The sequence below is a fragment of the Sarcophilus harrisii genome, chromosome 1 (genome assembly GCF_902635505.1).
Source record: "Sarcophilus harrisii chromosome 1, mSarHar1.11, whole genome shotgun sequence".
In the NCBI taxonomy this organism is placed as follows: domain Eukaryota; kingdom Metazoa; phylum Chordata; class Mammalia; order Dasyuromorphia; family Dasyuridae; genus Sarcophilus; species Sarcophilus harrisii.
In genome coordinates this window covers 48,430,022-48,448,330 of record NC_045426.1, presented here as the reverse complement: position 1 = coordinate 48,448,330, position 18,309 = coordinate 48,430,022, and the positions used below count along the sequence as shown (strand labels likewise).

The following is an 18,309-nucleotide window of genomic DNA, read 5'->3' as shown; positions in this document are numbered from 1 at the left end:
TAATTTCCTCCCTTCCTCTCGCTCTTTCTTTCTTTTTCTCTTTCTCTTTCTCTCTCTTCCTTCCTTCCTTATTTCTTTCTTTATTCCTTTCTTTCTTTCTCTTCCTTCCTTCCTTATTTCTTTCTTTGTTTCTTCCTTCCTTCCTTATTTCTTTCTCTGTTTCTTCCTTCCTTCCTTCTTTCTTTGTTTCTTCCTTCCTTCCTTCTTTCCTTACCTCCTTTCTTTCTTTAGCATCTAATATGCTGCCAACTATGTAAATAATCAATTAAGAAATATCTGTTGAACTGAATTGAATCGAATAGAAATAGGCATATGAAGCCTTTAAAAGATTTATAAAGAGTTAATCTCAGGCTTTATGCTTCCACTCATTTGCCAAATATTTCTTTCTTCTTTTCTGTTTTTCAAATTGACAAGATCTCATGCTGAATAAGATAAATTTCAGAAAAGTAAGAAGTGCATTCGCTTTGGACTCAGTACAGGCCATTTTGAACTGTTTCTACTTAGTGTGGCATGTAAGCTAAGTAGGCCTGGCATAGAGGGATGACCAAAATTATTAAAAAGGACAGTTAGGAAATCGGGGAAGGCAGGGGCCTTTCCTACAGCCGCTCCATTACCTCCAAGGATGTGGCTCGAAGCCCGCACACGTCCCCTTGCATCTCAAACAAGGCACACCTCTGGCTGATTGCTGTTGGCCTAGGGACATCTGGAAAAAAGAGACAAAAAGAGGGTGTTTTCCTTCAAAACATCTTGGACTTGGATGCTTGACCTCAAAAGGAAAAAAAAAAAAAAACTTGGCTAGAGGGCCAAGGAATTGTGTAGAGTACGGAGGGCTTGAGATGAATAAGCTATCACTTATTGTTTACCAAGGCTACATGAAGGGCAGCTAGGGAAGTAGTTCTCCGGGATGTAAATCTGAAAGGGTGGGGTTCTCCAGGATGAAATATAGGGGTGCTAATTCCCAGGGCCTCTGCTGTTGTTGTGAATCACCAAGGCAACATTTCAAATGCTCAGAAGTGAATTAAACTCCTCTTCCACTTCCCATCTCCTTCTATCCCTCCCTCCCCTCACTGCAATGGAATCTTTGGGCTCAGGCTCTCTGCTTCATCTATCTGTGATTTATGGACAGAGCATGATTAAATCAGAGTGGCAAACACAAACAGATGTTTATTCCCCCACATGTTTATGGTCTGAAATAGAACTTAAATATTTTTGCTGAAATGTTTAATGTGTGGAGGCTAGATCCAAGTGGGCCTCCATTTCTGATGAAGGGAAGATATTCTGTATTTGTTATAGGGCAAAAAGATAACTAGCCACAGGACATAATGTGTATTGAATCCAATCTGTGAAAAATGCACAAATAGTTCCCTGCTGTCTACCACACATTCTAAACATGCTTCCTTCTCACAGAGGAACTTGGGAAAATTATCCTGAACAATGCTGTTTTTCTAGACCTAAAACTCCAAATGATAATTTCTAGCTGGACATGGTCAACATGGTGTGTTCTGTATGTACTTCTATTATATTTGTCTCTTCAATGTAGATAGCAAGTTCTAGGGAGGAAAGAGCAATATAATATGTGTTTGGAAAAAAAACTTGATCATACTTGAACATGTTTAGAACCAAACTGATGCTGGAACTGAAAAGCATTATAAAATAAATCTTTGTCAACTTTCAAGGCAAAGATTTGGGTTTCTGATGAAGTCGGTAGGTAGAACCTGCTACTCTAGAAAATGGATAATTCCTATCCCTTGGATGAGAATGCTTAAATAACCAAGGGAGATAATATGGGCTCTTTAAATGATTTCTGTTTTTAAAACAAACAAACAAAGGGCAGCTAGATGGTGCAGTGGATAGAGCACCAGCCCTGAAGTCAGGAGGACCTGAGTTCAAATATCGCCTCAGACACTTAACACTTCCTGGGCAAGTCATTTAATCCCAATTTCCTCAACAACAAAACAAAACAAAATAAAAAACCCCCAACAACAACAAAGAGTAAAACATATTTAAAATATTATAGCATGTTAAATCTTGGAATGTCTTCAGAAGGCATCAACGGCAATTCTATCATTTTACAAATGGGAAAACTGAGGCCCAAAGAAATGAAGTGACTTGTTTATGGAATTTTCATGATGGCAGAGGTGGGAACAGAAAGCACTCTCTTGCCAGCTAATTACCAATATAGACCATTACCTTCTTGGATAGGATCATAGGTACATAGATTTAGAATTGGAGATCTTAGGAGTCAAATCACTCAACTCCTTTCATTTTGCAGGAAATGGAGGCCCAGGGAGCTGAAGTGGTCACCTATCCAGTAGTGGCAGAGATGGATAATGACAAGTCCTCTGACTATAAATCAAATATTTGAATGGCAAAAGTGGGATTTGATTGTCCTTGACCCTAACTTCAACACTCCATCCATTTTCAGTCATGATTCCTGGAAAGTCTCACCTACCAGTGAGTTGGAAGACTGGAGGGAAAATGAATAAATAGCCAAATTAAAAGGAAAAGAAACTTATTCACATGCTAAGTAGCAGCCTCAATCTTTCCAGAAGTTGATATGTTATTATGGAACTGCAAGACAAGACAGGTCCATCTAATGCATAGCATCATTTAATTGGACTGTTGGGATTCTCTTATGTCATACAAAGAAAGTAGATTATTAGACAATAATTTAGGTTCCCATAATTAAACATTCAACATTTTGTTTTATCACTTACACATTCAATTAGATTCTTAACAAGCTCTTCCTGGCTTGAGATTTTTACGGATAGTTAACTGGAAAGCCCTTCCCAGAGTAAGGAAGATTGTTATTTTGGTCACATTATATGTTTCTAAAATTATATGTTTTTCCCCCTTGAATATATATATATATATATATATATATATATATATATATATATATATATATATGTATTGCTTACTCTTTAATACATTTCTAATGAGAGTAGAAGGTACTAGTGCCTTCAATATATATATATATATGTTTTGCATTATTACATATAAAAATGGAACTAGAGGTAAATTCTAATACCATTATTCCATAAGAAAATTTCTAAGGAGAATTTATAGAAGGATTGTTGGCTTAGAGCCGGAAGGAACTTTACTGTTTTCTAATCTAATTCCTTAATTTGATAGGTGAGGAAAATGAAATCCTAAGCTTACATGAATTGCTCAAGGTCACTTTATAGTAATGGCAGAAAGGGGATTTGGGCAGTCCTTTGACTCCAAATTCAACTCTCTTCCTTTTGTAATATATTAGGCCCCCTAAATAGCAAAATAGAAAGATAATGAGAGATGGGGAGGAATTACGGTTATGGAGAGAGGATGGCCATTGTGAAGAGAAAATGCACATTTATTCAGCAAAGTATTAGAGCAATGCCTCTGATTTTTTCTGTTTACTCATGTTCAGTTCAGTTGTGTCTGATTCTTTGAAACACTATTTTTTGGAATTTTCTTGGTGAAGACACTAAAGTCATTTGCCATTTCCTTTTCCAGCTCTTTTTTCTTCCTTCCTCTCTCTGTCCTTCCCTTCCTCCCTCCCTCTATCCCTCCATTTCTCCCTCCCTTTTCCCTCCCTCCTTTTCTTTCAGATGAGGCACTGAAGCAAACATGGTTAAGCAACTTTCCCCATAAGCACATAGCTAATAAGTGTCTAAGGCCAGATTTGAACTGAGGAAGATGAATCTTCCTGACTTTAGGCCTGATACTCTATCCAATGAGCCGCCTTAACTGCCACAGATGCCACAGAAGGAAGGGCCTTGTCCTATTCTCACACTAGAGCTAGACTTCAGTATATTCAGTTTGGAGATTCTGAGAAGAGGTTCTCTTTGAACTCCTATTTTACCACTTGTTTACATTATAATTTAAATTATTTTATCCTTATTTTTTCTTCCACTCATGTGAGCCTTATCTCTCTATTTAGACTATCAACTAATTGAGAGCAAGGACCTTCCATCATGGAGCATGGTGCTCAGCATATGAGGGGGTCAATGTATATATACCCTATAGACACATGAGAATTCAGAGTTGGAATAGGATCAAAACCCAAACCAAATAACCTTATTGTAATATATTCAATTACTTATCTAGCCTTTGTTCAAAGACACCCAGTAAAGGAATACTCATGACTCCCCAGGAAGCCCATTTTACTTTGAAATCACTCTAATTGTTAGAAAGTTGTTTTCCTTCCTGGTATTAAACCAAAATTTGATTCTTTTCAATTTTTACTCATTGGTCCTAGTTTTCCCCTCTGGGAACCAAGTAAAACAGTTGGAGATTTTTCTTCTCTAAGTAAGATTAAATATTCCTCAGAATAAGAAAAAGAAAAGGAGGAGGAGAAAGAATAGAATGAGTAAGAAGCAAAAAAGGAAAAGAAAAGACAGCCAAGAGAAAAGAGGTACTCTCATTATGTTGAATCATTGATTCAAATGTATGTTGAGAAGATAGAAAATTCAGTCTTGACACATTTCTCTGTTATATTTTTTGTGGATGGTTTCCATAGTGACAGAGGCCCCCAAAGGGAGGAAAAAAATAAGTATCCCTACCAGGGAAGAAATACATTTTGGCAATCTGGTTATACTTGCAGCCAGGCCACTGGCAAAAGGCAGAACATAATAAATTCTCATTTGCTTTTTCTCGGCCATTTATTCAGGAATCAGCATAATGCAAGCTTTGGACAAACCATAGTGTTGTGAGAAGCAACTCAGAAAAATGATGATTTTGTTTATTGGGGGAAAACTCACCCAGAAACAAAGTTTAAAATCATATATTATTGTCTTTAAATTCTAGGTTTATTAAATGGGGACTGTCTATCAAAAGAATGCATACTTTCTCACAGGAGCCAAGAATAAAATAACTTAAAAGGAAAGATTAAAGGGATAACTTGGAAGGAAGACAATGTCTGCTCTGGAGCTTTTGCCTGGGATGGGGGACAGCCACAACAAGATGCAAAATAGTCTTTATCTTCTATTTACTGTATGTTAATGCATCTGATAAAACACAATTATGTCAAGAATTTCAAAAGTGCTAGGCAGATCTGAGCCTACCCTGGGAAATTTAGGATCAGGAAAGCCAAATAACGCCAACATATGCCCCTTCCCTCAGTCCCCACCATGTCTATTTGTGGGGAATGAGTGATAAATGATTATCAAGGGCAGTTCTGAAAGGGCAAAGGAATCATATCTATTTATCTAAAAGTCTGTGTGGGGTAGGGGGAGTAGGTAGATCAGCAATTTGGAAAACAGAGATTATAATAATTCTTGGGGAGATGCAATATGTTCTATTGAAGAGAGGGCTGGTTTTGAAGTCAAGTAGCTTTGTGATGATGGGAAATTCATTTAACATATCAAGGAACCTGGTTATACTCTAAGATGATAAGTTAGAAAGGTACCAGTTGTCAAGGATGAAGACAATTTAAAATTGGTGAAATTACAGTACCTAACCAGAATTACTTATTTAAATAATCCTAATAGTAATAATACTTATATAACCAATTCTACAAGTCTGTTATAAGTATGTTGCTCTGTAAGCCTTGGAGTATCAGATCAGTAGAAGGTTTTATCATCCATGCATGACTGTTCTCTTGATTGACCACCAGAAAATTGAGCTACATCCCATTTCTGAGTTTTGGTTCTTTCTTCTCCATTTGAGGGCCTGTAGAACTGACTGCTGGGATGTTTGAAGGCACATAGAACTTGCCCAGAGATTGAGGTTTCCTTAACCTTCAGGGTCCAAGTGTTGACAAGGACCAGAACTACAATCTGTGGAAATACAAAGAGTGATGGATAGTCCCATAGTTGTAACATTCCTTATGTCCTTGTTTGACTGCTTTAATTTCCCATGCTATGCTTAGAAATAGTCATTGACCTTTGAGCCCTGGCCTATGGAGAGTTCTGGAAAGCAAGTCTACAGAGTGGGACATAGACGTGGCATGAGATAAAGTAATGTCTTTCTTTTGTTTTCTTCTATATTTTTATTTCCATTACTTTTTTCCATTAATTTTTATCAGTGTATGAACTTTCCATAGATTAATTTTTAGCAAAATATTTTTGTTCGGATACAAAGAAAGTAAAAGTTATTTATGGTTTTTGCTTATTTAAGTGCTTTTTTAAAAAGATTTTTAAGTTGGTGCCTAAGTACCAGTTAGGTTCACAGTGTGTAGAGTAGAAATGAATCTCCTTCCCCAAGATTGTGATCTTTGTCTTCTTTCTACTTAATTTACCTTTCCTTTTTGTTTCTCTTCCCTCCTAACTAATTTTCTCTCCTTGAATCTATTCAATTCAGCAAACATGAGAAAGACAAAACAAAAACAGGCTTTGTATTCTAGTAACTTACCCTGTCCTCCTCAACATTCCCCTGCTCACCTGAATACCCCAGGTACTAGTGCCTTCACGATGCATTCTGGCTATTCAATGCTTACATGAACCAATTCTCCATGCTCTCAAGTTTCCTGTACTCCATCCTACTTCCACCCTTAGGAAAAAATGAGCAAAGTTCTCATAGCCCTACATGCTATAGGATAAATTAAATTTGTGATGAAGCAGATTAAGATCTTAGAGCAGGAATTGTCATAATTTTTTCTTTATATCTTCAGCAATTATTGCAGTGCTTGACATAAAAATGATAAAGAAATGATTTCCTATTCATTCATTAATTCTATCAGTAGAATAGTACCCTCCCTTAGATTATTAGAACTCAGTTACTTAGAGCATGGATGGTTTGTTGGGTGGTGACAATTGAATTTACTTTTACTGTAGGCCATCATGGGTAAAAAGAAAAGGAAAACATTTATTTTGTTTTGTTTTTTCCAAGCAACAATTCCATAATACATCATAAACTTGCTCTAAGGTTCCCTGATTCCATCTATGCTAATTAGGGGACTTGCAAATCATAATAATGAATGAGAAGGTCCAGTTAAACTGATTTAAAATGAGAAATATTGCTAAAACTCATTGTTTCCAAACTGTAATGCTTCTGAGAGCTCACAGAGCAAAGCATATCACAAAGGGGAGAAGACACAGTCTTGGGACTATGGTGATGATAAAGGAATCAAGTCCTCTTAGAAAGAAAAGAAAGGGGCCTTCCTCCAGAAAATCTCTGGGTGGAAGCTGCTTCATGGAAAGGGTCTCTTTGTAATTTATCCCAGGAGACATAAGCTTGGCCATAGTTCTTGGACCAATCCAAGTCCTCCAACAGGCAGGCTATCAAGATGCCATTCTTTAACAGTGGCCCAGCTGGCTTTGTCAGCCTGTGGAGGGTGAGAGAAACTCCCTCTGATTTTAAATCTCTCACGGTCTTTAGCCTTGACTTATGACAGCAGGCCAGCTGGGGCCAAAGATGGCGAAATCATCTATCTGATGGGAAGGGGGGCATTGGGAGACTGGGTTTGAAGGGTACATAGCACAACTTGGTTACTCTTACCCGGGTCCTGAGTTTCTCAAAGCCAGCCCTGTTCCTTGAAATAAACTTAAGTGTTTCCTTTTGTAAATATTCAGGGCAACACAAAGATGGACATTTCTAATGGATGAATGCTAACTGTCAATGGGCAGTGGACCAGAATGATGGCTTTCCTTAGAGGGAAACAGGGACAACAGCCCTGGTTTCACATAGTTTTCCCATGAAAGGCCAGTCTGAAAATTCACTACTTAAACTTGTGCCCCTTAAGAGAAAGGCGGACTTACATGCTGGATACATTTTGCACTAATAAAAATCTAGAGAAATATCACATTTGAGTTCTGAATGTAGGTGGAGGAGGAAGCAGGGTAGGGAGATGTGTGTACCTTGAAGACAAGTTTCCTAGAAACCATCATCACTAAACACACAAACAGGCAATAGGAGTCAACTAGCTCATTCCTGATTCTTAAGTAGTTTCCCTTATTGTTCTTCTACTTTTAGGATGTATTAAATCAGAGGTTCTCAACTTGGAGTCTATGAACTTGGTTAATTTTTTTGAGAACTATAGTTGCTTTCTTTTGGAATATAAATATATTTTATTTTATGCATTTAGAAACATTATTCTGAGGAGTTCATAATCTTACCAGCCTAAGATAGTGATGTATGATACATACAAAATTAATTTTTTATTAAATTTTAATTAAATGCTCCTGATATAAAGAACTAAGGGGTTTGATGGAGAACAAAATATTGGTATTTTCTAAAGTAGAGCACCAGACTCCCTCAATTTGCCTCCACCTTACTTATCTCCTCCTAACCCTCTACCATGAACCCACTACATTCGACAGGCACCTTCATTTCCTCAATAAGCCTTAGTCATTTCTACTTTTATGACATTATTCTTTTTTGAATTTCACTGTGAGCTCTCCCTCACTGAAGTCATACCCACTTCTTATCTCTTAATCCAACACTACCCATTCATAGAATCACACATTTTTGGAATACATAGAGAATTTTACTAGTTTGATTACTCTTTCACAAATAAAGAAAATCTGGCTCACAGATTTAAAAAAAAATATCAGATAGTACTAGCCCAATCATCTCAAAACAGTGTTGGTCTTAGCATCAGAAGACAGAAATTTGATTCCCAGACCTAGTCTATATTATGGGCCTGGATAAGTAAATGGGGATAATTACACTTTTATTTTATATCCATTCACCCATCCATCTATCTATCTATCTATCTATCTATCTATCTATCTATCCATCCATTACTAAGTTGTGAGGGAAGTATTTTGGAGGTCCTACAGAGCTATAGAAACTCTAGCTCTTATTATTGTTCTCCCAAGAACACTTCTGTGGTAATAGAGCCCAAAATGGAGCCCAATTCCCTGATTTCTAATCTGGAATGCTTTCCATCCTTCAGTGACTAGTTCTAGTCTACTTCCCCCATGGAATTTTCCCCTACCATTTAAACTCACAGTGATATCTCCCATAGAGGTAGTTACATGCTAGGAAATTTCTCCTCTGCTCCAAATATTCAATTGGTATTGATCTGTCACACAGATACAGGATAAGAAATAAGGGATGCAAATGGGATTCTGTTTCACAACCTCTCATCTGGAGAGTTAATCAGATTTTCTTTTTATTCTATAGATATCCTGAGCTTTTTTCATTTATAGTTTTCTGTCTCCCTCTTGCTTTTTTTTTTTTTTAAACTAATACCCAGACAACTCAATGTGATGGTGGAAAATGCAGCGTGATTTACACATGTACCCTCTAGTTCTATCTGTGAAAGACCTTCCAGTGATTCCATCCAGAAGATCCTATCTATGTTGGCAGAATAATAGTTTCAAGTTACATTTATATTATAATTTAAATTCTTCTGAATTATTTACATCTGATATCTCATCTAAACTTCTCAACAACCTTGTGATATAGGACTATATTATGTCCATTTTACAGATGGGGAAAATGAAGTTGAATGAGAATGTGACTTGCTTCCACACAGATGATTAGCAACAACAGAGCCACTTGAACATAGGTTTTCTGGCTCTAAAGCCAGAATATCATTTATTTTTGTATATTACTAAATATATTTGCTTCTTAGAAAAAATGCTTTAGAAGGCAAGAGTGCTTTAGTGGGGGTAAGGGAAAAAGGAACAAGATTTACTAAGTTCCTGCTATATGCCACACTCTAATGAGAAGCATTTTTAAAAATCTCATTTTATCCTCATAACAACTTTGGGAAGTAGATGCTATTATCACCGTTTTATATTGAGGAAACTGAGGCCAGTTGTGGTAAATGGACTTGCCCAGGGTCACATAGCTAATGGGTGTCTAAAGCCAAATTTGATTTTCCTGATTTTAAGCCTAATGCTTTGTCACTTAGTTGTCAAATTTTTCCTTGAAAGTGATAAAATACTTTTAGTCTTTTAAATGTATAATCATGCAAATTGCCTATATTACAGATAGTTGTGTATGTTAAAAATCAGTAGGAAAAGTAGGTTAGTTTTATGAAATATGTGAAAAATTTGGCTACTTCCCATGCTTCTCCTCACCCAATATTGACATTGAATGTAAATGAAGGGTTAATATGGTTATGAAATTTGAGCAAGAGTAAGTGGGTAGTTATACTTAGCAAAGCAACTCCATATGGAGAGAAGGAAACATTATAAAGTGAAAGATTTCTCTGTCTAAAATGTACAGCCAGTTTTCCGTGCCCTGGGGCTGGTTCCAGGAATTGCCTAACACTCAGAGCCATGATAATAAGAGGCAAATACACATGGATGTCTAACCTCATTCAAAAGTTTTAACAACATCGATGGGGTCCGAGCCATGGGCATAAAAACAGTGACTTTGAGCTACAGGGGATTTTTGAAAACATCCAGTTCATTCCCTTCATATGACAGATGGAGAAACTGAGGTTTAGAGTCCAATGACTTGTCCAGGGTTACAAGTTGAAGTCATCTTCTCTCTTCATCCAACAGTTTCATGTATAACCAAATAGAAGGAGGAACAGATCCCAAAGTACAGACCCTTTTTTCGACAATAATGTTCCTCAGAACTTTTTCTTTGATTAGTCTATATATCTCATGAACGTGGCAGAAAATTCCAGTCTATCCATACCCCCAATAGCTAACTCACATCCATAAACACAAACCATTCTCCTTCCCAATCTCCTCCAATGTCATTAGCACAATTAAGGAGTATTGTAGTTTAGCAAATGATCAGGTCACACTTTTGGAAAATGGTCCTCCTGGAAATAAAATGTTTCCAAAGAGTGTTTCTCGTAGTTATTCTTCTTATAAAAACTGTGCATCACTAGACATGGAAACTATAGTTAATTGGTTCCATGCTGCCTAGAGAAGAGGAGGATGGTTACCTTTCCTGATAGGAAAGGATGTGATTTCACTTGCCTTATTCTTCCCTTCTCTGCTGAAGATGACTTGGAAATGCCAAATTTATTTAGAGATTTCTCTTTTACTGTTACCTTATTTTATTGCTTTCCTATGTCACATACTAATGTCTACGAAGCACTTTTCTAAGAATGGGAAGAGGTCCAACCTTCAAAGAAGAGATTCATCTTAAGCTGTTCTCTACTTTGCTGTTTCTGGGCTCTGACCCTTGACTCAAGATAATTTAGCAAGATCTGCCCCATGCCATGAAATAAATACACCTTATTGATCTCCATTCCAGAAAGGGAGGAATTCTAGAAGAAAACATGGGGAAAACACACATAGGGAGAAATATTCTCCAGGATTCCAGATCACTACTACCTTATTTCTTTTTTTTTATACAAAGGTCCCACCTGATTGCCTCTAGTTCTCTTCTGATACTTTATTATTTATCTTCAAGTTGGCTAAGTTATTAAAGAGCCATTCCAAAAGTCTATAGCAGCAATGGTGCCTTGCTTCTCCTGTTTAATGTCAATGGCCCCCTCTTTCTATCTTATTTCTATTTTATTTCTATCTTATTTCACTGGGCTAACTTTCCTTGTGGGATGAATTCTGTCTTCCCTACTCTTTTAAAATAAAAATACTAATGCAGCAAAATCTTATAATTTGAAATAATTTGAGGATGAAATTCCATCTGAACTGAAAACTCTGCTTTATGTTTCTTTGTTAAATGAAGTTTATTAAATTCAAGTATATCCATCTAATAGTTTGAACTATGGGGCTATCAAAGAGAGGTCTCACTAGACTTGCTTTAGTGAATAGATATGAATTATTTAAATCTACTGCATTAATTATATGCAAATGAATAGCTAAAATGCTTGAGTAGAATTTTTCTTTGGTAGTCTAAACAGTCTATCTATAATTTGACTCTATTCATTTTTCTTGTACAGAAAGATGAAGTTTAGACCTACTTATATGTGAGTGTAGGGATCTGATAAATGTCTTCTCAGGGTTACCTTAGTATTCCAAATAAAGTGTTTTTTTTCTTTTGAAAAGTAGATAATTTAGGGTGGCTGTTGATTCATTTCTGACATATGGTAAGAGTAATTAATTTGCCAGAGTAACTATGCAATCAGCTCAGGCCTTTCAACAATGAGACAAGGAAAAAACAAATTAAGAATGGGCTAACATCACAAGGACAGGGGGCTTTGTAAAATATAAGTGATATAAAAACAAACAAACAAAAATCAATAAAAAGCTATAATAATGAACTATTAGTCTATATAAAATAAAACCTGGAAGCTTCCATTCTTCATCGTATTAAACTCAGATTAGTTTTGAGAAGTCTTTGTTATTAGGAATAGCATGTTGCTTCTCAGTTGTTTTATAACTTTATCTATGTCTATGTGAGCCTCTTTAAGGTTGTCTTGGCGCAAATAGCAGAATATTTTGCCATTTCTTCTTGCAGTTCATTTTATAGATGAGGAAAGTTGGGTAAGCAGGGTTAAATGACTTACTCAGGGTCACATAGCTAGTAAGTGTTTGAGGCCAGATTCGATCAAGGAAAATGGATTTTCTCACTCTAGGACTAGTACTCTATCCACTGTGCCACCTTTCTGTCCAGAATGGGCATGGAATTATAATATAATGGGGCATTTTGGTTAATCTGGTACTTATGCTCTATAACTCCTACTTGAATGAACCAGGGTCTAAAGAATTAAAATAAAATAAAAATATATTTAATAATAAAATTATTTTGAATACATTTGAGTGTGATCTAGAGGCAGAATTTCCCAAAACAGACCAACTGTGTAAATATATGCAAGCCACTGATGCTCTCAATTTACTCATCTGTAAAATGGGGCAATGGTACTTCTGAGGATTGTTGTTAAAAAAAAAAAAGTACTGGGCAGACAGTGAAGAATTATAAAAATGTGAGTGATTAGTGTTTTATATTATTCTGAGGATGTTATATGTCCATGAATCATGGTATACTGCCATTTCTAAATAATTGAAGTTCTGGGTCACCCAAAAAGTGGGTATGAACAGACTACAGCACACAAACAAGAAATTATGAAGGAAAGACAATGTAAAAGATGTTATGAAAGACAAGAATGATCAGAAAAGAAAGTTAGCTTTGATGGCAAAGTAGGCATGGAAGCTAAATAATTTATGGATATCCCATGTGCTTTACCACTCATCTCAAGATGTGAAGAAATTATATTTTGGATGAACCCCCTGTAGGGAATTACACAAAGATACAAATGATCTTCACACAGGACAGGTAGGACTAGATGTACTGAAGGGAGTATTAACATCAGTGAGAATATTGATTTGTCCTTTTCAGCAGTTGAGGTATCATTTATTGATCAAAAGACAAAGGTATTGCTTTCAGACCTTGGAGCCATTTTTATAATGGCATTTGCTATTTTAATGTTCATATTTGGAAATACTAATTATCAGTCCTTCATTTTTAAAGAGGACCAAAAATATCACTGGATGTCTTAACTTGGGTGTGAACTAGATTTAAATGAGGCAGAGTAGAGCAAAGTCGCCAGCTTTACTTTCTCTTCCAGAGTCATCAAAATTCAGTGGCAAAGCAAAAGTCAGGACCACTGGCAATGGCCCAGGATACAGGAGAGAACTTTGAGGTCTTTAATGTCTTACAAAGCTAAAGTTCCTGCTTCAGCTGCAAGTAGCTGTTGGCAGAGTCTTTGGAAGAGTGATTACTTGTTGGATATGTGATAAAAGGAATTTTTAATTAGATGTAGATTGGATTGAAGAATACTGAGTTTTCTTCTAGTTCTGAAATCCCGTCATTCTGGTTCACAGAATTACATGAAAATGACTTTTCTTGTCTTACTAATTTGCAAGATATATAGCACAAAATATGCTTAACTCTTAGTGGAGAACTGAATATTCCAATTTTATGGATTTTCCCAGCCTCTCTAATTCTTTCTATCACAATTAAAAACAAAACTAAACAAAAAAAAAATTTCAATGATTTAAAAAAATCATCTCAGACAAAGATAAATAAGTTAAAAAGGAATGAAAAAGTCATTTTTTTGGAACAACCAGAATAGCTAGATACTAGAAATAGTTTAACAAAGGAGGTACAGAAGTTCTATGTAATTTTAACTTATTGACATTGTCTCTCCCAACTGGAATGCATCCTTGGAGGTTGTCTAGACTACACTTGATAGTTAACAACATGTTCTCTTTTCAAAGTTAAAAGATAGGACCACCTTGCTTTGAAAAAAAACAAAGTAACCCCAAGAATCCTATGAGTGAGGCAATGTTGTTTATGGACCAAGTCTTCCTCAATATAGCATTTGGCAACCAGGTGCCAGGACCACCTTTGGTTAATGGGTTCAACATGGAAAAAATAGGAAGCCTCCATGAGTAAGCCATCCTGGAGTACCAGCTAAGTACTCTGGTCTCTTTTCAGTCTGCCAGAAGAATGTTAAACAAAACGATTATGACTGACCAACGAAAGGAAACCAGTCCTTCTCTTGCCAGTTTCTTGCTGATAGTTGATGTTTACATGTACTTGTGGCCAAAGTCTTCCTTTGAAATCCTATGTGTACAAAGACCCCGACTGGATAGCACTGATAGGACTTCAGTGCTGTGCTAATATTTTCCTTTGACACCAGTTCCTTTGGAACCAGACAGAGACATTGCCCCTGGTAAAGACAAATGCAGACTGGCAGAATCAGTGGAATTATCGTGACCCTGTCTCTGATGTGACTGTAAACTGCCTACATTTCCAACAAATTATTTGGGCCTTTATTTGAAGGACTAATGGCTTATTTTAGTAGCCAGGGAAGGAAAATTTTTTCTTCTAGATATCTAACAATTTTTAAATTATAAGGGAACTTTTGAGATGACTGAAGACCTCCCATCCCAAATACAACCTTTGTGTTTCAAAACTGAAAAAAAAATTGGTTAATATGGAATGACTTGATTTGATCTTATCTAAAAAAAGAAAAATTGAATTTGAATGGATGAAAAAGCTCCCTAAAGTTCACTTTTCCTTTAGGATTTGTGTTCCTTCTGGGGACTCCTTTTTTGCCAACATATGCTTTTTTACAAGCAGTCGGTAACTGAAGTCTCCTGGGAATCATTTGTGCAGGGATTTCCCATCCAATTTTGAAGATTCAAGATCAAGGAAACACCAAAGCCGAAAGTTACTATTGTAATGGATCTTCTTCATTCTGCTTTTTTAAAATTGTATTTTTCTATTTCTTAATTGAACACAAATGATTCCTACCATCAAATGATGCCTTAAGGTTATCCTTGACATTTGAAAAATGACTTGTCTTTATGGTTCTCTCTCTCTCTCTCTCTCTCTCTCTCTCTCTCTCTCTCTCTCTCTCTCTTTCTCTCTCTTTCTACTCTAACCAGGATGGTTTATAAGTAAACATCTGGAATCTCATGTTTTGTGATACTGCCCTAGTTGACCTCTTTAGATTTACAAATATCCCATATTTTATAAGGCTCTCCTATCTTCTTCTTAGGATTTTTAAAGATGTTTACTAGGGGTAAATTTGGACGAAAAGGAAAGAAAAAAAAAACTTCCCAAATTCCACATGTCTGAGGATTTCAAGAATAATATACTTTCATTAGTTTTCATCTTAAAAATGGATTTGCCTCAGGAAAAGATATCTTTGGAAGGGGGCTAAAATATCTTGGATATTTTAAATTTTTAGTTCTTTTTTTAAAAGCAACTGCTTCACAAATGTATATTTTAAAAATAATTCTAAAATCTTTGTTTATATAAAAGTATTTTTGCTAGTCTCGTTGTTGATTTCTTAAGCATTTTTACCAGACAATAGAGGAGTGAGGGAGAGACTGACATGAAGAAGATTTCTTTAAACAAACCATGGTATCTTAAATAGTAAAAGTCATAGTTTGAATTTTGAAGATAAGCTATGTAAAAAGTTAGGTCAGAATTAAAATGAACCTTGTTTTCAAATTGCTTTCCTTGCCTCTTCTCTAGTAAGAGTTTCTTTCAAGTGATATGAAATTGTGTTTTCAAGGAATAATTTTCCTCTCTTTTTTATTTTTTCCCAGTAATGTTCATTATATTGATTATATAGAGGGGCTCCCATGGTTAGGAAAGATGAATAGAGGTTGCAATATGGTCCAAATAGGCTCCAATTTTTTAGAGGGAATCAGTGAAATACACTGAAATGGTTAAGGTGAGTGATGAATTGAGATGCAGCCCCTTTATACCGACATTAATTTTTTTTCCCAAGTCTATGTTCATCCTCAGCCAGATTATTGAGGATTGGTGTATTGGAAGGTAACTGAGGTAAAATGCCTGAAAATATCCATGCATTCTTAAAGGATTCTAGCTCATATCTCCTAACATACTTTTCCTGTGTATTACCAATGGCTTAGATTGAGAGAATCATTGATTTTAGGCTGGAAGAAATCATAGCTGTCATTTAATCCAACTCTTTTTTTTATAGAAGAGAAAATCAAGGCTCAAATTGCTGAAATTATTTGGCTGGATTTAAACTGTTGAGATGACCTGATTGAGTTCACACAAGTAGTTGCAGAGCTAATATTTGAATCATATCTGTTTATATAATATACGTAAGCCCCATAGTTAGTTAATTTGTTTAAAGAGTCCTGTCTTTGTCCTTTGAAATCCAAAATTGACCTAACAAAATTGATAAGTAAATGGATGATTATTTCCCTTACAAAAGGGAAAGGGAGAAGGGGGCAAGCATTTATTAAGCATTTACTATCTGTCAGGCACTGTGCTGTATAAATGTGATTTTATTTGATGTTCACTATAACCTGGAAGGCATATGCTATTATCATCCACATTTTATGGTTAAGTCAGAGAGAGGTTAAGTGATTTGCCCAGGATCACATATCTAGTAAGTATCTGAAGCTGGATTTGAACTAGGGTCTTTTGACTCTATGGTTCAGGCACTGTGCTGAGTGCTGTATAAATATGATCTTATTTGATGCTCACAATAACTTGGAAAGTATATGCATTATTACCCCCATTTTACAGTTGAGGATCTTAAGACAGAGAGAGGTAAAGTGATTTGCTCAGGATCACATATCTAGTGAGTGTCTGAAGCTGGATTTGACTTAGGGTCTTTTTTGACTCTGTTATACAAATGTGATTTTATTTGATGTTCACAATAACCTGTAAAGTATATGCTATTATCATTTGATTTTACAATTGAGGAAATTAAGGCAGAGAGAGGTTAAATGATTTGCCCAGGATCACATGTCTAGTGAGTGTCTGAAGTTGGATTTGAACTAGAGTCTTTTTGACTCTCTACTCAGTGCTCTATCCATGGCATCACCTAGCTGACTTAATTTTCAAAACAGTGGGATTTTTCCCATGAAAACAAGGACTTGGCCAGAATTACAAAGCAGCAATAGGTGATGAGAGCCTTGCTTTAAAAATGGGAGTGCCAACAGTTAGAGTGCAGTGCAAAAGGACATGGGATGGTTCCAGAGTCTCTACTGTCATATACATTGAAGAGCATGTATTTGGCAAAAAAAAAATAATAATAATAATTCTGGAAAAGAAAGGAAATGGGGGTGGGGAGAGGACATCCTGTAATGCAATGAGAAAAGAACTTTTCCAGTTGTCTTAAGTTGGGCTTTGAAAACCCAACAAACTTAAGAAACTGAAAATTAGGAAATGATGTAAACTTTCAGTAATTTCCAACAGATTTTTGGTAACTTTTAAAGTTGTCACTCTGGATCACAAACTCAGACTCACTTAATAGTAGAGAAAGCGAGCTATTGCTAACATAATGGTTGTGGACCAATAAGAATTCTTAGCTGAAAACTCTGTGAAGAGTCTGTCCTCTTGAGAGTCCCAGGCAGAGTAGGGCGGTTTAACTGAAGTTCAAGGCATAGATTTTGAAACAATTAAGGAAACATGAGATAGAGTCGGGTTGCTATTGAACATTGGCCCTGGAGTCAGGAAGACTCAAACATTTGCTGGCTCTGTGACACTGGGCAAAATCACTTAGCTTCCTGACCTCAGTTTCCTTATCTTGAAAATGAGGGCAGGGTGTTGAATACAAAGTGTTCTGTAAACACTAAAGCACTATATAGATATTAATTATCATTATTATTATTATCTTCAGACCTCTAAAATTCCTTGCAAAAATAAATCTATAGCCATAATTAAAGTGGACCAGTTTCTGGCTCATCCATGTATGTATTCACAAAACAAAACAAGTTAGGAGAATAATGATGCTGGCCCAAATCACTGGATACTACATTTAAAGTCTAGGGGCCTTAATTGGAAAAGGGTCTCATTTCCATTTCTTCTACCTCCCCCACCCCCACCCTCAAATTTCTCTATTTCTCCTCTGACTATAATTTCTGTAATCAGAATCATAATTAGGTCAAAACTGCTCGCCTCTATCCCCAGGTACTGACAGTTCCTGTATTCTGTCTATAAGTAGAAACAACTATTAATAATAATTAGCTAAAATAAGAAGGTGCCATATTGTGAACCTTTCCCCTATTT

General features: G+C 36.0%; 1 protein-coding gene across 2 annotated transcripts in view; it reads right to left on the bottom strand.

Annotated features, from left to right (window-relative positions):
* LMCD1 (LIM and cysteine rich domains 1) overlaps positions 1-18,309 on the bottom strand; it is a 72,648-nt gene that overhangs the window by 39,267 nt on the left and 15,072 nt on the right. The window contains exon 2 of one of the 2 annotated variants that reach the window (XM_003762397.3): positions 615-703. The exons of the other annotated variant lie outside the window; for it this stretch is intronic. Within the exon in view, the coding sequence (XP_003762445.2) occupies positions 615-703 (89 nt within the window). The remainder of the gene's footprint in view (positions 1-614; positions 704-18,309) is intronic. 2 annotated transcript variants of the gene reach the window in all.